General features: G+C 38.0%; 1 protein-coding gene across 1 annotated transcript in view; it reads right to left on the reverse strand.

The window, feature by feature from the left end:
* dcc (DCC netrin 1 receptor) overlaps positions 1–17,236 on the reverse strand; it is an 899,751-nt gene that overhangs the window by 156,092 nt on the left and 726,423 nt on the right. Inside the window, exon 15 of the mRNA XM_051928027.1 lies at positions 16,312–16,506. Within this exon, the coding sequence (XP_051783987.1) occupies positions 16,312–16,506 (195 nt within the window). The remainder of the gene's footprint in view (positions 1–16,311; positions 16,507–17,236) is intronic.

Raw genomic sequence — 17,236 nt, forward strand, 5'->3', positions numbered from 1 at the left:
AGAAAACAACCCTGGATGGGAAGGTCTGATGCACGGACTATGGGGCTCCACACCAGGATTTCATCAGCAAATGATTCTTTTTCTGACAGGTGTGTTCACCCTCTCAGCACTGCATTGTCAGAATTCATGTGGTTTATGGATTGTGTACACCATGGAACCAGCATTGCATTCATACACCTGTACCAAAAAGGCCCTGTGTAGGCAAACACCCAAACCACATATGTTATGGGGTGGAGCACTGGAATACATTAATTTTAAGACCAGATGTATCAGTTATGTTATATGTATATGTTGACTACTTTGCTTTTCTGCTACACTTCAAACTCAACATTGGTCTAGTAAGAGTAAGTGTAGTTATGGACATGAATGCATCCCCATGATGGACTGGGGTCTTGTTCAAGGCTGACATCTATTTTATCCCTTATGCTTCCCAGAGGGTCTGGCTGCTTGTGACTGTGTCATGGAAAAAGTGGGTTCCGAAGAAGGACAGATGATTTACATAAGCCGATTAGAAGACTCACAATCGGATGATGAAATATAGAATTTCAAACATTAAATATCCAGGGTCAGAAGATGATTGAAAGGTTTTTCATTTACAGACTTTGATGATTTTAACTGATATTAAATGCTTCTGACTAAATTTAAATTATCCATGCAATTGAAAACTTTATTTTTAGTCCTTTTTACGTTGCAAAACATGCATACTACTAAAAATAAATGTTTTATACATATTCCACATAACAGCACAAAGAAGTACATTACTCTTCTAATATACATTTTAACAACATACCTTCCATTCCCTACAGAGAAATCTGATCCCTTCAGATTCTGTCAGTCTAATTTTGAACACTATTCATAATGTAAAGGTAAAGTTCTTGTTATTTTCAGATGATCCTGTGATAAGAGGTCTGTGGCGTTGTTCATGTTTTAAATAAATAATCAGGTTCTGAAAGCGTGCAGGCTCAGAACAGGTGCAGATGTGAACGTGACGGCGCTGCTCTGGGGTTGATTGTGATAATTGGCTAAACACGCACTCATGTGCAAATACGAGCGGATCAGCCAGGTGCCGCATTCACATCTCATAGTGGGTGGAGGGTCACATCTGCACCTGATCAGGACATATAAAGAAAGCCTGCACGGAAGGGAAAAGGGGTGAGAATGAAAAGGAAAGACGGAGGTTAAAGTCCAAGAAGGAAAGAGCGAGAGGCAGGATTGGGACAGCCTATTTGAAAGAAGAACGGAGGCAGGAGGTCAGAAGTGTGCTTTGGGGAGAGGAGCCTGGGGATGAAGAAGGTGCGTTCCTACTGAACAATGCTGGGGAGTAGGAGCAGCCTGTTAGGCAGTGTCTCTCGTGAATGCCGAAAGCCTGGCAATAGGGACCTGAGCCAGGACTTTAAAATTGACTGCACCTGTCGGTGGGACATCTCATGTGCTGTAAGATCTTGTGTGGCGTAAGCAGAGGTGACATTGGGCTTAGAAGGAAGCATTGAGGCTCATTTAAATGAAACAATGAAAGAACTGTCCTTAGATTTAACCTTGTTTCATTGGATTTATTTGAAATTTAACCTTCACATTTTCACTGGTTTCATGGATTATTTATTTATTTATTTATTGAAAATTTTGAAGCACTGCACTTTTCAAACAATGTTTGGGTTTTGCTTAATTTTAATAAAAGCACTAACAGTTTTTGTGCCTACCCCTTGTGTGTGTGTGTGTCCTCATTTGCCTGGCTCATCTCAGTTCATGGCTATCGACAGTTTGGGTTCAAGAGCTGACCGGGTTTGTCACAGATCCTTTCTGACAGCCCACCCCATTTTTTTTATATGTACTCATGTTTTAAAGTAAACACACTTGGTGTTTGAGGGGCTGACCTGACACACCCTTACTGATAGGATCTTCCCTTGAATGAATGAATGAAGTTTACTGCACTGCTACACTGCTGTTAAGACTCTGTCTTAGTGAATTATTCAACTAAAAATTATATATCGAGCTCATCTGTCTCGCTTAAAACTGTCCAAAATGTTTCCAGGGCAGGATCCAACCTGCGAACGCTGCAACCAAGTTCCTGCCTCACTGGGTCACATGTTCTGGGCCTGCACCAAACTAACATCATTTTGGACCAAAATTTTTAAGTGCCTTTCAGACAGCCTTGGGGTCACAATCCCTCCTAACCCACTAACAGCTGTGTTCGGTGTTCTTCCAGATGGACTTGAATTGGAGAAGGACAAGCAAACGGTGATCGCAATCACTACACTTTTGGCACGCAGACTTATTTTGTTAAATTGGAAGAATCCTAATTCTCCTGTTATAAGTCAGTGGGAAACCGATGTTTTATATTATTTGAAATTGGAAAAAATCAAATTCTCAGTTAGAGGATCTTACAAAATTTTTTCAAAACCTGGCAGGATTTAATCAATATTATTTTAGAATAAGAGAAATAACTATTACCGCATTTAACTCCCTTCTCCATCTCTTATTTACATAGATATTTTCTTCTCCCTTTCTTTTGTTTAATGTTGCCTTATTAAAAAGCCCTAAGCAATTTTCCTTTAGCTAAGCTCTCCTTCTCAGGGATGGGGTTTGATTTGTCTTCAATTTTGTTGGGTTATAAATTGATCTGTTTGTATGGAATGGTTACAATGAAAATTAATAAAATAAAAATATAAATAGTAAGACTCTGTCTTAGTGTTACACTCATACAGTTTATGTTACAACAGTTTAAGGGTGTACTCACACTAGCAATTTGTTCCATGCCTGAGCACATTAGTCCACATGTAACCCCCCAAAGTGTAATGTGTTTGATTAGTGTAATCGCTCTGTGCCGAGCCAACCATACTGTGCCCTGTCTTGCTGTCTTGCTTGGAAGTGGTGGGCCTGGGCTCCATTCAGTAGGACTGGGGAGCAGTGTGATCACTAAATGTGCCTGAGGACAGTACACAGACATGACGTCAATGACGCAACATGACTACATTCGATATCATTTCAGTTAAAAACGGGTTTTATTCTCACCTTACAGATGAACATGAATTGTAGTTGGCAGGAAAAGCTGCAAATTCCTCCCTTAACATAATTTGTCACATACATGCAGCAAAGCACTGTGCTGCACACTCAATAAATCTGTAAGATAGTAGATCATTATCCTGTCCTACATAACTCCAAAAAAAACACAAAATAAGGAAAATCATTTTGACATGCATGCTGTCACTCCGTGTTCAGATGTTGTTTTGCTTTACACAAAAAGTTTCATGGTGATGACGAAACCGTGCCTGGGTGCAGAACGTTAAAGCACAATGTGAGTGGAGGGGGTTACAATTGTGCTTGAGCACGGTACAGAACAAACGTGCCTAGTGTTAGTAAACCCTTAGTGTGAAGGGAGAGATATCCCTGCTTAGGATAAGCGGTTTTGGAAAATGGATGGATGTTTGGATGCATGGGAGAGATATTATCTATGCTAAGTGCTTTATAATGCTGTCTGTCTTTTGAAGAGCATATGGCCTCCATGCTCAGTAAGAAGAACTGATTTTGATTATAGAGATATCCACCACTAGAGGCAGTCAACGGTCATAAACTAAACTGCAACATGCTTTAGGCCAATAACTGCCGTTCTCTAGTTCAGAAGACATGGGTGAAAGTAGTCTTCTTATAGTCCTGGGAAAATGGCTCAACACCTAAACATGTATGGATCATAGTACAAGTTAGAGTCTATAGAGTGTATTGCTGTCTATTGATTTTGGGTTACTGGTTTAGTAAAGTATGTAGCACCCAGTTAAATGAAAGTGATCACACTGCTTAATCTTGATAGTTTTGAGACACTTGAATAACAGACATGAAAACATTTCAAATGTGCTCTCTCAGAATCTCTAAATGAATTTTGTTTAAATTTGATTGTACTTGCATACTGTCTCTTTTGAACCCTTAACTGAAAATGTGTCCATCGGCCATTATAGAATACACTGGTCCTGTAAACTGTATTTTAGTGACACCATGAGAGTACTACACAACAGTAGATTATACTGTAAGATAACAATGTTTTTATTGGACATTTCCCAAGATAAAATTTATCACAAAATTGATTTAACAGCTTGACATTCACAGCTTTCAGTGTTCCAGTATATCATGGCCCTCAACAACCTGCCTTACAGCCATTTCATACATACAGTGCTATTCTGTATATTTTAGTGTAAGATGGAATGCACACACTTACATTCATTTAGACCCTTTCTTGGCTGACAATTTGCTGTATTTGAATACCAATAACGACATAAAGACTTGTAAACTAAAAAAAATATGTTATTTTAATGAAACTAAATGAAATTCTAAAATCACTCTATAATTGTTTCTGATTAAGTCAACAGTGGGATTATAGATGCTGATTTAAGGGAGCACAGGAAGGGTCTGTGGCTACACCACAGAACCACTGACCCAGAAGAGGAATTTTGACCCTTTTGACCATATATACTGTATGTCTGACCTGGATGACAGCCACAAAAATAAAAAAAACATCACTGCATAATAGTCACAACAGTCATCACTAGTAATGGACTTGTAAACCCTATGAATGTCTGGAACAATAAACTGGGATCTCTATCAAGAGGCCTGGTTCATTATAATCTTCTATTTGCATGGGCCAAAAATAAATATATTTCAGTGTTTTTTCTAAATTTACAACAAAAAGCATATAAGTGAGCCCTGCAATTGACTGGCACCCTGCCCTGGGTTCTTCCCAACTTTGTGCCTAATAATGCCATGATAGGCTGCATCCATACAATTGTGAATCAGGTTAAGCAGGTTTGAGAATGCAAGTATGTATGCATACATTTTCTCTAGCTACACTTGAATGTAGAACATAGCAGAAAAAGGTCTTATAGTGGAAGTGACACACCCAGTTTGCATGTTTTACTGCCTTGTTCTTTCCATATCTGCCATCCTGTTCCCCATGTTTGTTTCTCCTTGTTCAGTGTCAAGGGGAGATAGTACATATTCTGTCACAATCACACGCTACAGTAGTATAAATCAGGAACTAATTCTGTATGGAACACCAGTGCAATCACTGGGCACAATCATGGAAGTTCCTACTTACATATACAATAGGCAAGGCTGGGCTGGCTAATCAACCTCCCAACATGTGTTAGGGCTGAGACAGAAACCAAAGTCAATGGAGGAAACATTTAGAAACATGAAAAGACACAAACAAAATGAAGACATGTTCAGAGGTGAACTGGGATCCCAGCTGAGGAGAGTTGCAAACAGCATCTCTACAACTAGCTGAATGCTACAAGATTTTAAGCAAATAGCCACATATTGACTGTGGCGGGTAGCCGGGACACCCCTTCTACTTATGTTCCAGGGGAGCAACCATGGGCCTCTCTGTACCTCCCCCGGGATGCTTGGTGGTAGCCTCCCTGGCTGATGATGGTGCCTCAGTTTCCCTCAGGGCTCCATGGGAGATGGTGTTCTCCACAGCCATGTTGGGATCTGGGGTGGCTGCCAGGGGGTGCTGCATGGGTTCCTGAGCTGGCCTGGACAACTCTACAACCCAGCCTGGAAGTGCAAACAGAAACAGGTGATCAAGCACCTGGAGCACTTCCAAGTGGACTATAAAAAGGTCTAGCAACCACCACTCAGGGGCCAGAGTCAGGTGGAGGTGGACAAAGCTTGCTGAAGAGGGGTGGTGGTAGAAGAGAGGAAAGAAGAAGAGTGCTTGGTGACTGTACTGTGCTTTGGGACTGTGTTGTAGCTGGAGGGAAGACGTGCCCTCCCACTGAAGAAAAATAAATAGTTTATTTGTTTTTACACGTGCCTCCATGTTGGGTTGGGCACAATATAGCGCCTTTCTTACATGACATACATAGAAATAAGCAATTTGGGCAGAAGACAACTGGAAAATAATTTATAGTTTTCTGCCTACATCATCAGGAAGCACACAAAGCAGCCTATCACTTTAAGGACTGACTGTCTAAGCAGAGGTTACAAATAATACATAGTAAATTCATATCAGTTACTCTTCATAACATTTTATATTCCTCAGTTGCTGGCTACTATAAACCAAGTAACAGTTGTGCATATTTCTCAAATGCTATTTTAGATTTTTTAAGCAAAGCCTTTTCGTTGTATGTTTTTATCTTCTTATTCTTCAAGCTTGCAGAAGAATATCTTTCGAAGCAATACTTCATGGCAAAATAATTCTTCTACATTGACAACATTTCTTCATCCTGTTTTGGCTGTAGAGGTAACTAATAAGGCATAGTATAAAATCTAGAAGAAGAGGCCAGTAGACGTGACCCTCCATACATAAAACGTCTAGGCATGTTTTCACTTTCAAGCCTTCTTTATTCAATTTAAGGTTATGGGTGCCCAGGCCCCATCCTGACTCCTCATGATGCAAAGCAGTAACGAAATCTGTATTGCAAGTAGGCCTAGGAAAAAATATTGATTTTCCAAATAATCATTATTTTTCATTTAAATGACTAGATATTGATTCTTAAAAGTTTCAAGATTGAGCTTGTGAATCTCTATCTTGCTCAATTATTATATGTAGATTTTTGCTTATCTTCATTTTTGGCATCCAGTCCATCAGATGTCGCTAATCCCTTGATAAAGCTTTCCACAGAAAAAGCACTTCACTATCTTGCGTAAAATGGTGTGTCCTCTTTAACTGAAATCATCATTTTCCACACTTTAATCAGATATGTGGACTTACTACGGATTCAAACAGACAGCCAGGGTATCAGATTTCTATGTGACAATCACACTTTAGAAATGACTGGTCGTGTGTGGCGGATGTGTTGTAGACAAGTGTGCTGCATGCTAGTTACACCGGAAGCAACCTCGCTGCCTATATACAGTAGAGCTGCTGAGATGACTCTCTGTTGTTCCAAAAACCTTTCAAGAATTTCCAATGTGCTGTTCCATTGTATGACCGCATCAATCACAAGTTGGTGTGTTGGTAAGTTCAATAAACATTGCTTCTCTTTAAGCACGTGGACGGCAGTACTGCTACTGTGGAAAAAGTTTGGAATGCGCCTCACCTGGCAAAGCAAGGGGGCAATTGTTGGAATTTTCAGAACATACTGCGATACAAAAGCAACTGACTTGAAGTAGGTCCAGAACAGTGGCATTATCAGTCATGAGGGCCGGTTCTTTTTCTTTTATGTATCATACATTGAATGACGCTGTCAACAAGCATCAGCTCTAGATCCTCATTTTAAAATGCTTCGTTTTTGTCTGTGGATTGTCAGGACACATTTTTGCGACTGATTAATGTGACTGCTACATGTGAGCAACTGAAAATACAGTATTCACAGCGCATCACTTTTTCTATATTTTCTTAAATAAATTTATTAAATAAATTTGCAAAAACCTCAAGTAAACTTTTTTCACATTGTCATTATAGGGTGTTGTGTGTAGAATTCTGAGGAAAAAAAAATGAATTTAATCCATTTTGGAATAAGGCTGTAACATAACAAAATGTGGAAAAAGTGATGCGCTGTGAATACTTTCTGGATGTACTGTATGTGTAACTTGTAGAGTCTTCCCTCTGTATCCATCCATCCATCCATTTTCCAACCCGCTGAATCCGAACACAGGGTCACGGGGGTCTGCTGGAGCCAATCCCAGCCAACACAGGGCACAAGGCAGGAACCAATCCCGGGCAGGGTGCCAACCCATCGCAGGACACACACAAACGCACCCACACACCAAGCACACACTAGGGCCAATTTAGAATCGCCAATCCACCTAACCTGCATGTCTTTGGACTGTGGGAGGAAACCGGAGCGCCCGGAGGAAACCCACACAGACACGGGGAGAACATGTAAACTCCACGCAAGGAGGACCCGGGAAGCGAACCCAGGTCGCCAGATCTCTCAACTGCGAGGCAGCAGCGCTACCCACTGCGCCACCGTGCCGCCCTCCCTCTGTATCTTTATTATTATTTATTAAGATTATTTTAAATGTCCAATAGTGGAATGAATTTGGCTAACAGTTTAGTTGAAGGGTGTCTACATGGAGAGTCATAACACACAAATATGTTTTTTGAAAAACATTTATTATTTAAGAAACAGAATTTGATTATTTTATAATAATATTATTCACAAGATGATATAGATGTTTTATAAAATAGATGCCATGGCATTGTATTAAAACAAGAAGCATAACCCATTCCCCCCATAATAAGTGCAGTGATGTGAAAATGTTTTTTTTGTTTTAAAAAGAGTAATGCTATTTTGTTCCACATCTTCCAAATACTGATGTTAACTGTTCATTACTAATCAAGCATTTCCTCTTAACTGTCATTCTTATGTTTATGTATATATTATGAAGTCACTATGTAGACACTGTTCAAATAAAATGCTACTGAAATTTGTCACATTATACTAATGTTCTGTATGCACGGTTAAGTAATTTCTAAAAAAGCCAGCACGTCAAATATATCAGTGCACGCTAATTTAGTCAAGAAAAAATCGATATCAAATCAAATCGGGACAGTGTGAATCAAAATCAAATTGATTTGGGATATTAGTGCTGATATTCGGCCCTAATTGCAAGTCAGTTGCATATAAGAGTGCTTCTGTCAAATGAATGTAAATGTAATGCCAGCTAATTTCTCTCAACTCCTAGTCTATGTCCACTCTATGTTTTATTTTAAATGGCAGACATTATTCTCCATTTTTGCCTTTCAACCACGCTGCTCTTGCATTTTTAACCCTAAAAAATGTAGACTTCTGAAACTGCTCTGCAGAGTCTTATATTTCTAAAGTCACCAGACTCTAATCAAACTCTGATTTGCTTGTGCTTATTGTGTAGTCTGTCCCACTGCACTCGTTGCAACATCTCATTCGCTGACCGGTCACCCTTCACAGAAGAAAATCACATTCCTACATACTCTATATGGAAGAGTTGCTTCCCATCTAACTAGTTGTGTTTTGCACAGTTGTGAATGAAGTACAGTATATGAGCGTGTGTGTGTTGATAAAGATAATAATCTTACTTGGTGTACTGTAGGATGTATGAAGACTTATGTACATCACCCTCAGTCCCCTCTCTCCAAACCCAATGTGCAATTTGTTCACTTTGTTGAATAATTTCTGTTATGTTCAGAGAGAGCAAAGAGAAATGAAATGACAGACTCACATAGTGATGCACCAGAATTTAAAGTCACAAACTGTGACAGCAGACTGTCCTTTGCCTGTACCTTCTTTTATTATACCCTTTGAGGCAGCAAAAGGGAAAAAACAGTTTGGAAAATGGATTGCCAAAATGATTATTTCTGTCTGGGGATTTTGTTTAGGATTCTGCACAATCTTCGAAAAGTGCTTTTTACATGCTTTACAGTCTCCAGTGACTCTAGGTCTTTATATCTCCTTAGTAATTTTTCACATTCAAGAAGATTAATGGATGTCTACATGAATGTGGCTAGATATATGCAGCTACAGATGCTCCTCATGGAGATTCAAGGAATGTTATCAGAAACATCAGACATCAGTAAACCGTCTTCAGTACTCATGGATAACTCTAAAGAAGACTTTAATATAAGTTTCACTTTTATGATAAATTCCGTAATGCAGTAAGTCATGGTCAGAGCTTGAACAGCATTGTAAGTGGTACAAGCCTGATTCTGGGTGATCGCCATTTGCCACTGACTTTTTTGCAATGAAATTAATTGGCAGCTAATTCCTCTCATTAATCCCAAGTCCTTACCTTATTAGATTGCATCTTACCACTTCCATTTTATATTGTACCCAGTGATGGAGTGTTTCATAGGAAATTCAATAAGGTGTGTATTATTGATGTATTTCTTAAAATGCAGAAATCTATCTAATGAATTTATATGTTTTGTTTTCTCTTTTTAATTATCTTTCAAAACATGTGTTTTAAGCTGTGCAATTTAGAAAGGAGTAGACTTGGGTACTTCCAAAGGGGATTGTCTCATTCAGCATCATTTACATTTAAATGCACATCACTGTTCCACAGGAACAAAACAAATTAAGTTTGCAAAAGCCATTTCAAAAGAACTAATCCTTTTACACATTTAAAAACAAATGGACTGTTTCTAAATTCCTTTGATAAGTAAAAGTCACACTGAGTAGTTTAACAAAGTAAAGACAGAAACAGGAAAATCAAGGTATGTTTAATAATACTTTTCCTTTAATTAAAGAATCTAAATTAACCCTGTGTTTATTGTGAATATATGCATTAGTGGAGAAGGCAAAAGGACTGGCAACTAGTCCAGAATTTTTTACTGGGTTGTGTCTGATGCTATCATGATCAGCATGGTAGTGGTCAAAAAGAAACTGCATCACAACTGGAATACTCCATATGTAACTAACATACCATGAGCCTAATTGCAAGGTGTACAATTAAAATAAGTGTTACAAGCTTAGCAAACACAAGAATACATACTGTTGCGCATTATTCATTCATGCATGCATGATCCAAACCTCTCAGAGAGGAACCAGCAGTGGATGGTTTGCTACTCCTTCACAAGGAATGTTCACAGACTCACCCACCGTTACCTGCACATCTTTTGACTGGAGTGTCAGGGTGTTCTGCTTTTGTGTTATATTTGTAATGACTGAGCAATGGGTGGTTTTAGATTAAGGCTCTGGAGATGAAGTCAGAAAAGCAAGCTAAGGTCGATGCCAGTGAGTAAGAAAATTACTATTTTAAACAGGCCTTGAACATGAGAAAGGTGTTATATAAATAAAATGTATTATTATTATTATTATTACTATTCCAAAATATGAAGAAGAAATCAGGGTTAAATGGACATAGCATGATGGTTGGGAGTCAGGAATTCGATTAGTATTTATTATACAATACAAGAGACAAGAATAGAGATCAGGAAATGAGTCAAAACCAAGAGGTTAGACTAATAAAATAAAGTGCACACCAAGTTATTAGAAGTAACCTGAATAGTAGGATGATCTGGAAATAAGCAATGTCGACCTTTATCCTGTTGATGTCACACAACACACCCCACTAATCATTAACTGAGTATCAACACAACAAAGATGGTGATGTTTATATAATTATTATTACATGGCTGACACCTTTATCCAATGTGATGTACATCTTTTGAGAAACAATTGGTTATATTTCTTTTGTTTTCCTGCATAGGTAGGTGAAGCGACCTTCTCATTGTCAGACTGTGGAAGTAGCAGGATTGTAATCCACTACCTCAGGGTTTAAAGTCCAAAGCCTTAACCACTATCCCAAATATGGGGCTGCAGGAGAATAAATTCAAAAAGAAACGGTCACAAAAATCCATTTAAAAAAAACAAATGAAACCACAGTATCTCTTGACCTCAGAGACCCGCAATATGATAGCTTAACGATTTTTTTGTGGCCAAGAAATGCCTACAAAAAATCAAAATAGAATGAAATAATGACAATAATTTATTATTTTATCATTATATGTCAGATATTATTTCATCACTGTTATGTTCCACCCAGAGGTTTCCTGGCGTTATGTTTAATTTCCTTTTTATTGTTATTTCTGTTGCTTTGACTATTATTATGTAGATGTTATTTATGAACTATGCATTTATATTGTTTGCCTTTATTCTTTGTTTACTGTGGGCAGAACCCTAAAGAGGCGGGGCCACCGTTACATCACAGTGGAGGGCGTGCCATCAACCTTTCTGTTTGTTGCTGAGCAGATCCCTCGGAGCTGCACTGTGGGTTGGGGAGTTAAGATCGCTAAGTACATAGGGAATGAAACTGCTGGAATTCCCGGCTGAACGGGAACGGCCAAGCTCGCATATACAGCTTGTAAAAGTGTAAAAATCGATCAAGAAATAAGAGTTATAGTTGAAAATAATTAAGCGGCACAGTTTTTTGTCCCACGGTGTAGTGTGTTGCTCATTAATTCAGTCAACAACAGACCAGCAAAAGTCAGTCTCCCGGCTCCCACTAAGACTGAGCACGGTGGACTGGGAGGTGTCTGCACTCTGCAGCTCACGAATACCAGGACAGGGGAGAGTTCATTCACGTCTGTGCTGTTGACAGCTTTGAACAGCAACTTGAAATTGCAATGCGTCAGTCTGTTGCATCTGCATTATCTGTGCCAAGAAACTTGCCATCACAGAATGATGACAAGAAACTGGATGCATCAGTAAAAGCTTAAATGGCGGTGTTTCAGATCAACAGCAAGTGCGGCCGTTGTTTAGAACAAGTGTATCAGTATCTGATGACTGTGCCGCCTACTTCAGTGGAGGCAGAGCGTGCTTTCTCTGCGGCTGGCATACTCTGCACGAAGGTGCACTCTCACCTGGACGACTGCATGCTCGACATGTTGTGCTTTCTACGCTCTTATTACCGCAACTAACCAGATACATGTACTTATATGACAGCATGACCTGCTTGTAGTTAAGGTTAGTCTTTTATTGGTGCCAACATATTGCGGTAATTTTATTAAAAATAAGTGTTGCTTGTTCTAAAACCGTTCACATGTGAGATCACTGTGTCATTCCCGGGGGCTCGGATTCCCGGGAGTGACATGCAAGATTCCCGAATTCCCAGGAATGGATAAACCCGTCCTGGAACAGATTCCCTACTAAGTACTGTTTGGATTTTATGGTTTTTTGAATTATTGCTTCTGTTTTCTGGATTGTGATTTTCAGATATGGATTAGACTGCTTAGCCTTACTGTTTACCTAAAAAAGGCAACCTTTTTGTCTCATTTTTGCCAGTTTGAGTTGCTGTATCACAAAAGTCACCACCTTGTAAGAGTTTTTTTTTCATCTTATGACACTACGACTTTGTATTTGTTTGTGGTTCACAAAAACTAAAAAAAATCATTAAAACTAATAATATTATATAATATTAATATTTAATAGTTCATTAAAACTACTTACTGGGTGCTGTTATAATGAATGTTTAATCAGTATAATATCACAAAATTGCTAACTTTGTGAAGTTTATGCTGCATAACATGTAAGACAAGGGCAGGAATGTTTTAAAAAAATGTCTGTATGCTTTAAACAGCATCTAAACTTTATTAAAAATAAAAGGAAGACCTCACTCAGAGACTTTAGGGAAAAAGGAATAAGTACTGTTCTGGTTTTGAGTTTGGTCTGTTTTTCAACTACAACTTTAGTTTTGTCTTAAGACCTTTGGTTGCCATTTAAAACTCTACCATGCCAACCTTTGTTCTGTCTGACAACCTTAAAATGGAAGAACAAAATAAAAATCTCTGCCACTCACATACTGTATACAGTACAGTTGTCTGAGAGGAAGATGTTTGCTGGTCACAATGTGGAATACATGAAGGTAAACCCAGCAGATTTGAGGAGAATGTGTCAGTTGCACGCAGAACATGACCAGGTTGGCGTTTGAAACCAAGAATCCTTACACAGTTGTTTCCTTATAATCCGATTCAATATACTGATTAATATTCTAGTGGCATTCATAGTTCATTCTCGGACTTTTATTTGACCGTGTGGTTGAACAGTGTGTATAGTCAGGACAGCGGAGTATTTTACTTTGCTGTGTATAGCAGGAGGAGAGCTTTGAATAGAAGAAGTGGAGTGAGCTATAAACCATCAGTAGGCCCAGTTTAATCAACATTATTAAAAGGATGATAAACCTACCAAAGTGGCTTCAAAGCGAGTACAAAAAATATACTGTGCATTATAAGAACACCTCAATCATTTTTTATGTATGTATATTGTCAAGAAACACTACTGAGGCTTTTTTTATGCCAATGGCGGTACGTCTGCATAATTTCTCATTGTGACTGTAACTGCCAAGTCAGACGTTTTTCTTTCTTCTTTATTTTTCTTCCTTTTTTGTCATTCTGGTGCATATTCAGAACATAGTGAATGTGTGCACATAATTTTTTTTTTATCTATCCATCTATTTACTTATTTATTTACTGAGCTTCTATAAAAAGCCAAATTTCCCCATTGGGACAAATTGCCATTCTAACAAAGGGATTCTTCAGTATATCATTTTATTTAGTTATTTGTTTCTTTTATACTTTGGTTTATTATTTCTTTTAGTTTCGCATACAATGCAATTTATTTTTTTCTTCAAAATTGGTGTTTCTCTTGGAATATGCTTTTCCATTCAAAGAAATAAAAGACAAAACTGTGAAAAGTGTGACCTTCTCTTGAGTTAGTGATATCCTCCAGAATTTGTTTTAAACCGAGACACTTTTCCAAGTTTCATAATCCTTCAAATATCCAATTAATTAAAGTCACACAATACGAGGTCAATAAAAAGGTCAGTGTAAATAATACAATATGTACCAAATGATTTCAGCATTAGTATTTAAATGTGTAAATACTTTATGTCTTTTTCCTCACCTTTTTTGAGCTGTGACTGCTGATGAAAATGACCATTTATGCTGTCGTATTCACACTTCATGTCTGACCTCGGTTAGTGAGCTCAGATAAAAAAAACAAATGGCCTAGATTTGCTCTGGATTTAGAGAAAACTTTTACATTTATAGTCTTGGCCATCTTTGTTATAGGAATGGAAATGGTAATGCATTCATCTTCACACTCATCCCTCTAATAGACGTAAAGAACTTGTGTTCTGTGCTTTCTAGGAATGGATTTACTTTTAAAATATTCATACTCGTTCTTTATACACACACACACATTATATATATATATATATATATATATATATATATATATATATATATATATATATATATATATATATATATATATATATTCTTTTTTAATCTCCAAAGGGAAATTGACTTTTCGCATGACCTTTGCAGGTCAGAATGCAGGTCAGCCATTGTACAGTTCTTCTGGAGCAGTTTTCAGGTTAAGAGCCTTGCTCAAGGGCCCAGCGGAGTAGGATCCCTTCTGGCAGTAATGGGATTTGAGCCAGTAGCCTTCCAGATACCAGTGCAGATCAATAGCCTCAGAGCCATCACTCCACCATATTGGTGTACCTCATTGTCTTGGACTCAAATCCTGCACTAGATCACAGTCTGGATCGAATATGCAATTTACCTGCATGGGTTTTCCGCTGGGTACTTAGAAGTAAAGCTTAAATTGATCGGCACATGTTGAGTGTGTGAATAACTCTGCTCTGCGACAGACTGTTGCCCTATCCAGGACTTGTACTTACTTTATGCCCAAAACTGTAAGAACAGGCTTGAGGCCTCCATGATACAAAAATAAAGAACATCCATCCATCCATCCATTTTCCAACCCGCTGAATCCGAACACAGGGTCACGGGGGTCTGCTGGAGCCAATCCCAGCCAACACAGGGCACAAGGCAGGAACCAATCCTGGGCAGGGTGCCAACCCACCGCAGATAAAGAACATTAAAGCTAAAGTAACCAGATCTTGATGATACTACTTTTTCACAGTAAAGTTCTTGCACTGTTTTCTATTATCAATATTCATAATCTGAAAACAGACATAGATCTTAATTATATAATGTGTAGTGTAATGAAGCCTGCTTTAGATAGATCAACACCAACTCCAACCACAATATCTAGGATGGTCTTCACAATTTCACATTTTATCAAATATCACAACTACTGCTGAGGCAAAAGTTTGCACTACTTATATTTGTCCCCTGAATACGTTGATGTTAAAAGAAATTACTTTTGTTGGTCTTCCTCTACCAGTTTGATTTAGAACTAATTTTAGTTATACCTAACTACAGTAATGTATTTATTTTTTTAATTATACTTAACTGCAGCATCAGGAACAATATCTTTCATATGCCAAAACCTATGCTAGCCCTCGTATACTTCTAACAATTAGGTATCTTTACAGAGAATGTTCAACTTCATTTCCTTCCACTTTTGTCTGATTCTATCTAGATTTTTTATTTACTTATTTGTCTGACACCTTTATCTAAGGTGACTTACAACATTTCTGATGCAATTGGTTACATGTCTATTGTTTTTCCAATTGGAGCACAGGCAGGTGAAGTGGCTTGCTCTTGGTCACATAGCGTCAGGAATGGGATTTCAACCCACAACCTCAGGGTTATGGGAATATGTGCTAATCTGCACAATGTGAAATCTGTCACATCTCTTTCATGAGTAAAATGGAGTGTCAGAAAATGATGAACAGATACTAACTGGATGCAACTTGTCCAATGAACTCTAACAGTTTTTCTGAAAAAATATCCTGGAGCGCAGATGTTTCCATTATTCAACTTTTTTGCACTTAGCTGAAACATAGATCATACACAACTGGGTTATGTTCTATTAAATGATATACTATGCAACCCATACAATGGATATTATAAAATGAACAAGCTAAGTCCACATTTGGTAAAACATATTACTGCACAGAAAAATAAAAATGATCTTAACAAATGCTCACCAAGGTTCTCAATGGAGTAGTATCGTTGCTTGCTGTCTACTCTGACAGTTTCCGCGTAAGGACTTCCCACGCCATATCCAATGATATATCCTCTGACTACAATATTTGGATTCAAAGGAGGAGTCCAACTCATGACAATACTGTTGGTAAGTGGTCGAACATGGAGCGAACTCGGTTGGTCTGGCACCTGTGATTCTGTAAGGGTCAAAGGACATATTTAGTTAAAAAAATCTTAGTTTACAAGTTATTTATTTATTTATTCATTCATTTATTTATTTATCATATGGCACTAGCACATGGTACGGGATAACATCACATGAAAAATAATATAAGCATGTCAAAAGTCAATTTAAGCATATACAGATATAAGAATGTGTTATGTATATATAAAACAAACAGCTGAATTTACTTTGAATCACAAAAAGAGCAGTCACAACGTAATGATAAATTCTGGGCTAGGATTTATTCTCCACTTAAAAATTGAGCTCACCTTCTTGTGGAACACCCTGGAAATTTTAAAGAGCTAAAACAACTGGTTGCCAGGCTCTCCTTAAGGATCTATGGCTATTCACTCAATACATGGAGAACAACACATGTAAAATCACTTCTGAGGATGACCTGACTAGAACTATTGGAAATGTTGTCCACATTTGGCAATTAAATATATTAACAGAATACGATAGCAGCTGGAATTGGTGGATTCTGATGTGTCATATGAATTTTCTGCAGTTATGTGAAGGAACATCCCTGAATCCGGTTACAATGTACAGTATACTAAGATAATTCACCACAATGCAATCTATAATTAAAATGATTTTTACTGCACTACCAAGCAGTTTGCACTACTGATTCCATGTTACTGATTTTCTTGCTCAATGACTTGTGTTGCTTGATTGTCACTTGTTGTGTCTAATATAAGTTGCAT

This window comes from Erpetoichthys calabaricus, chromosome 5 (assembly GCF_900747795.2).
Source record: "Erpetoichthys calabaricus chromosome 5, fErpCal1.3, whole genome shotgun sequence".
Lineage (NCBI taxonomy): Eukaryota > Metazoa > Chordata > Cladistia > Polypteriformes > Polypteridae > Erpetoichthys > Erpetoichthys calabaricus.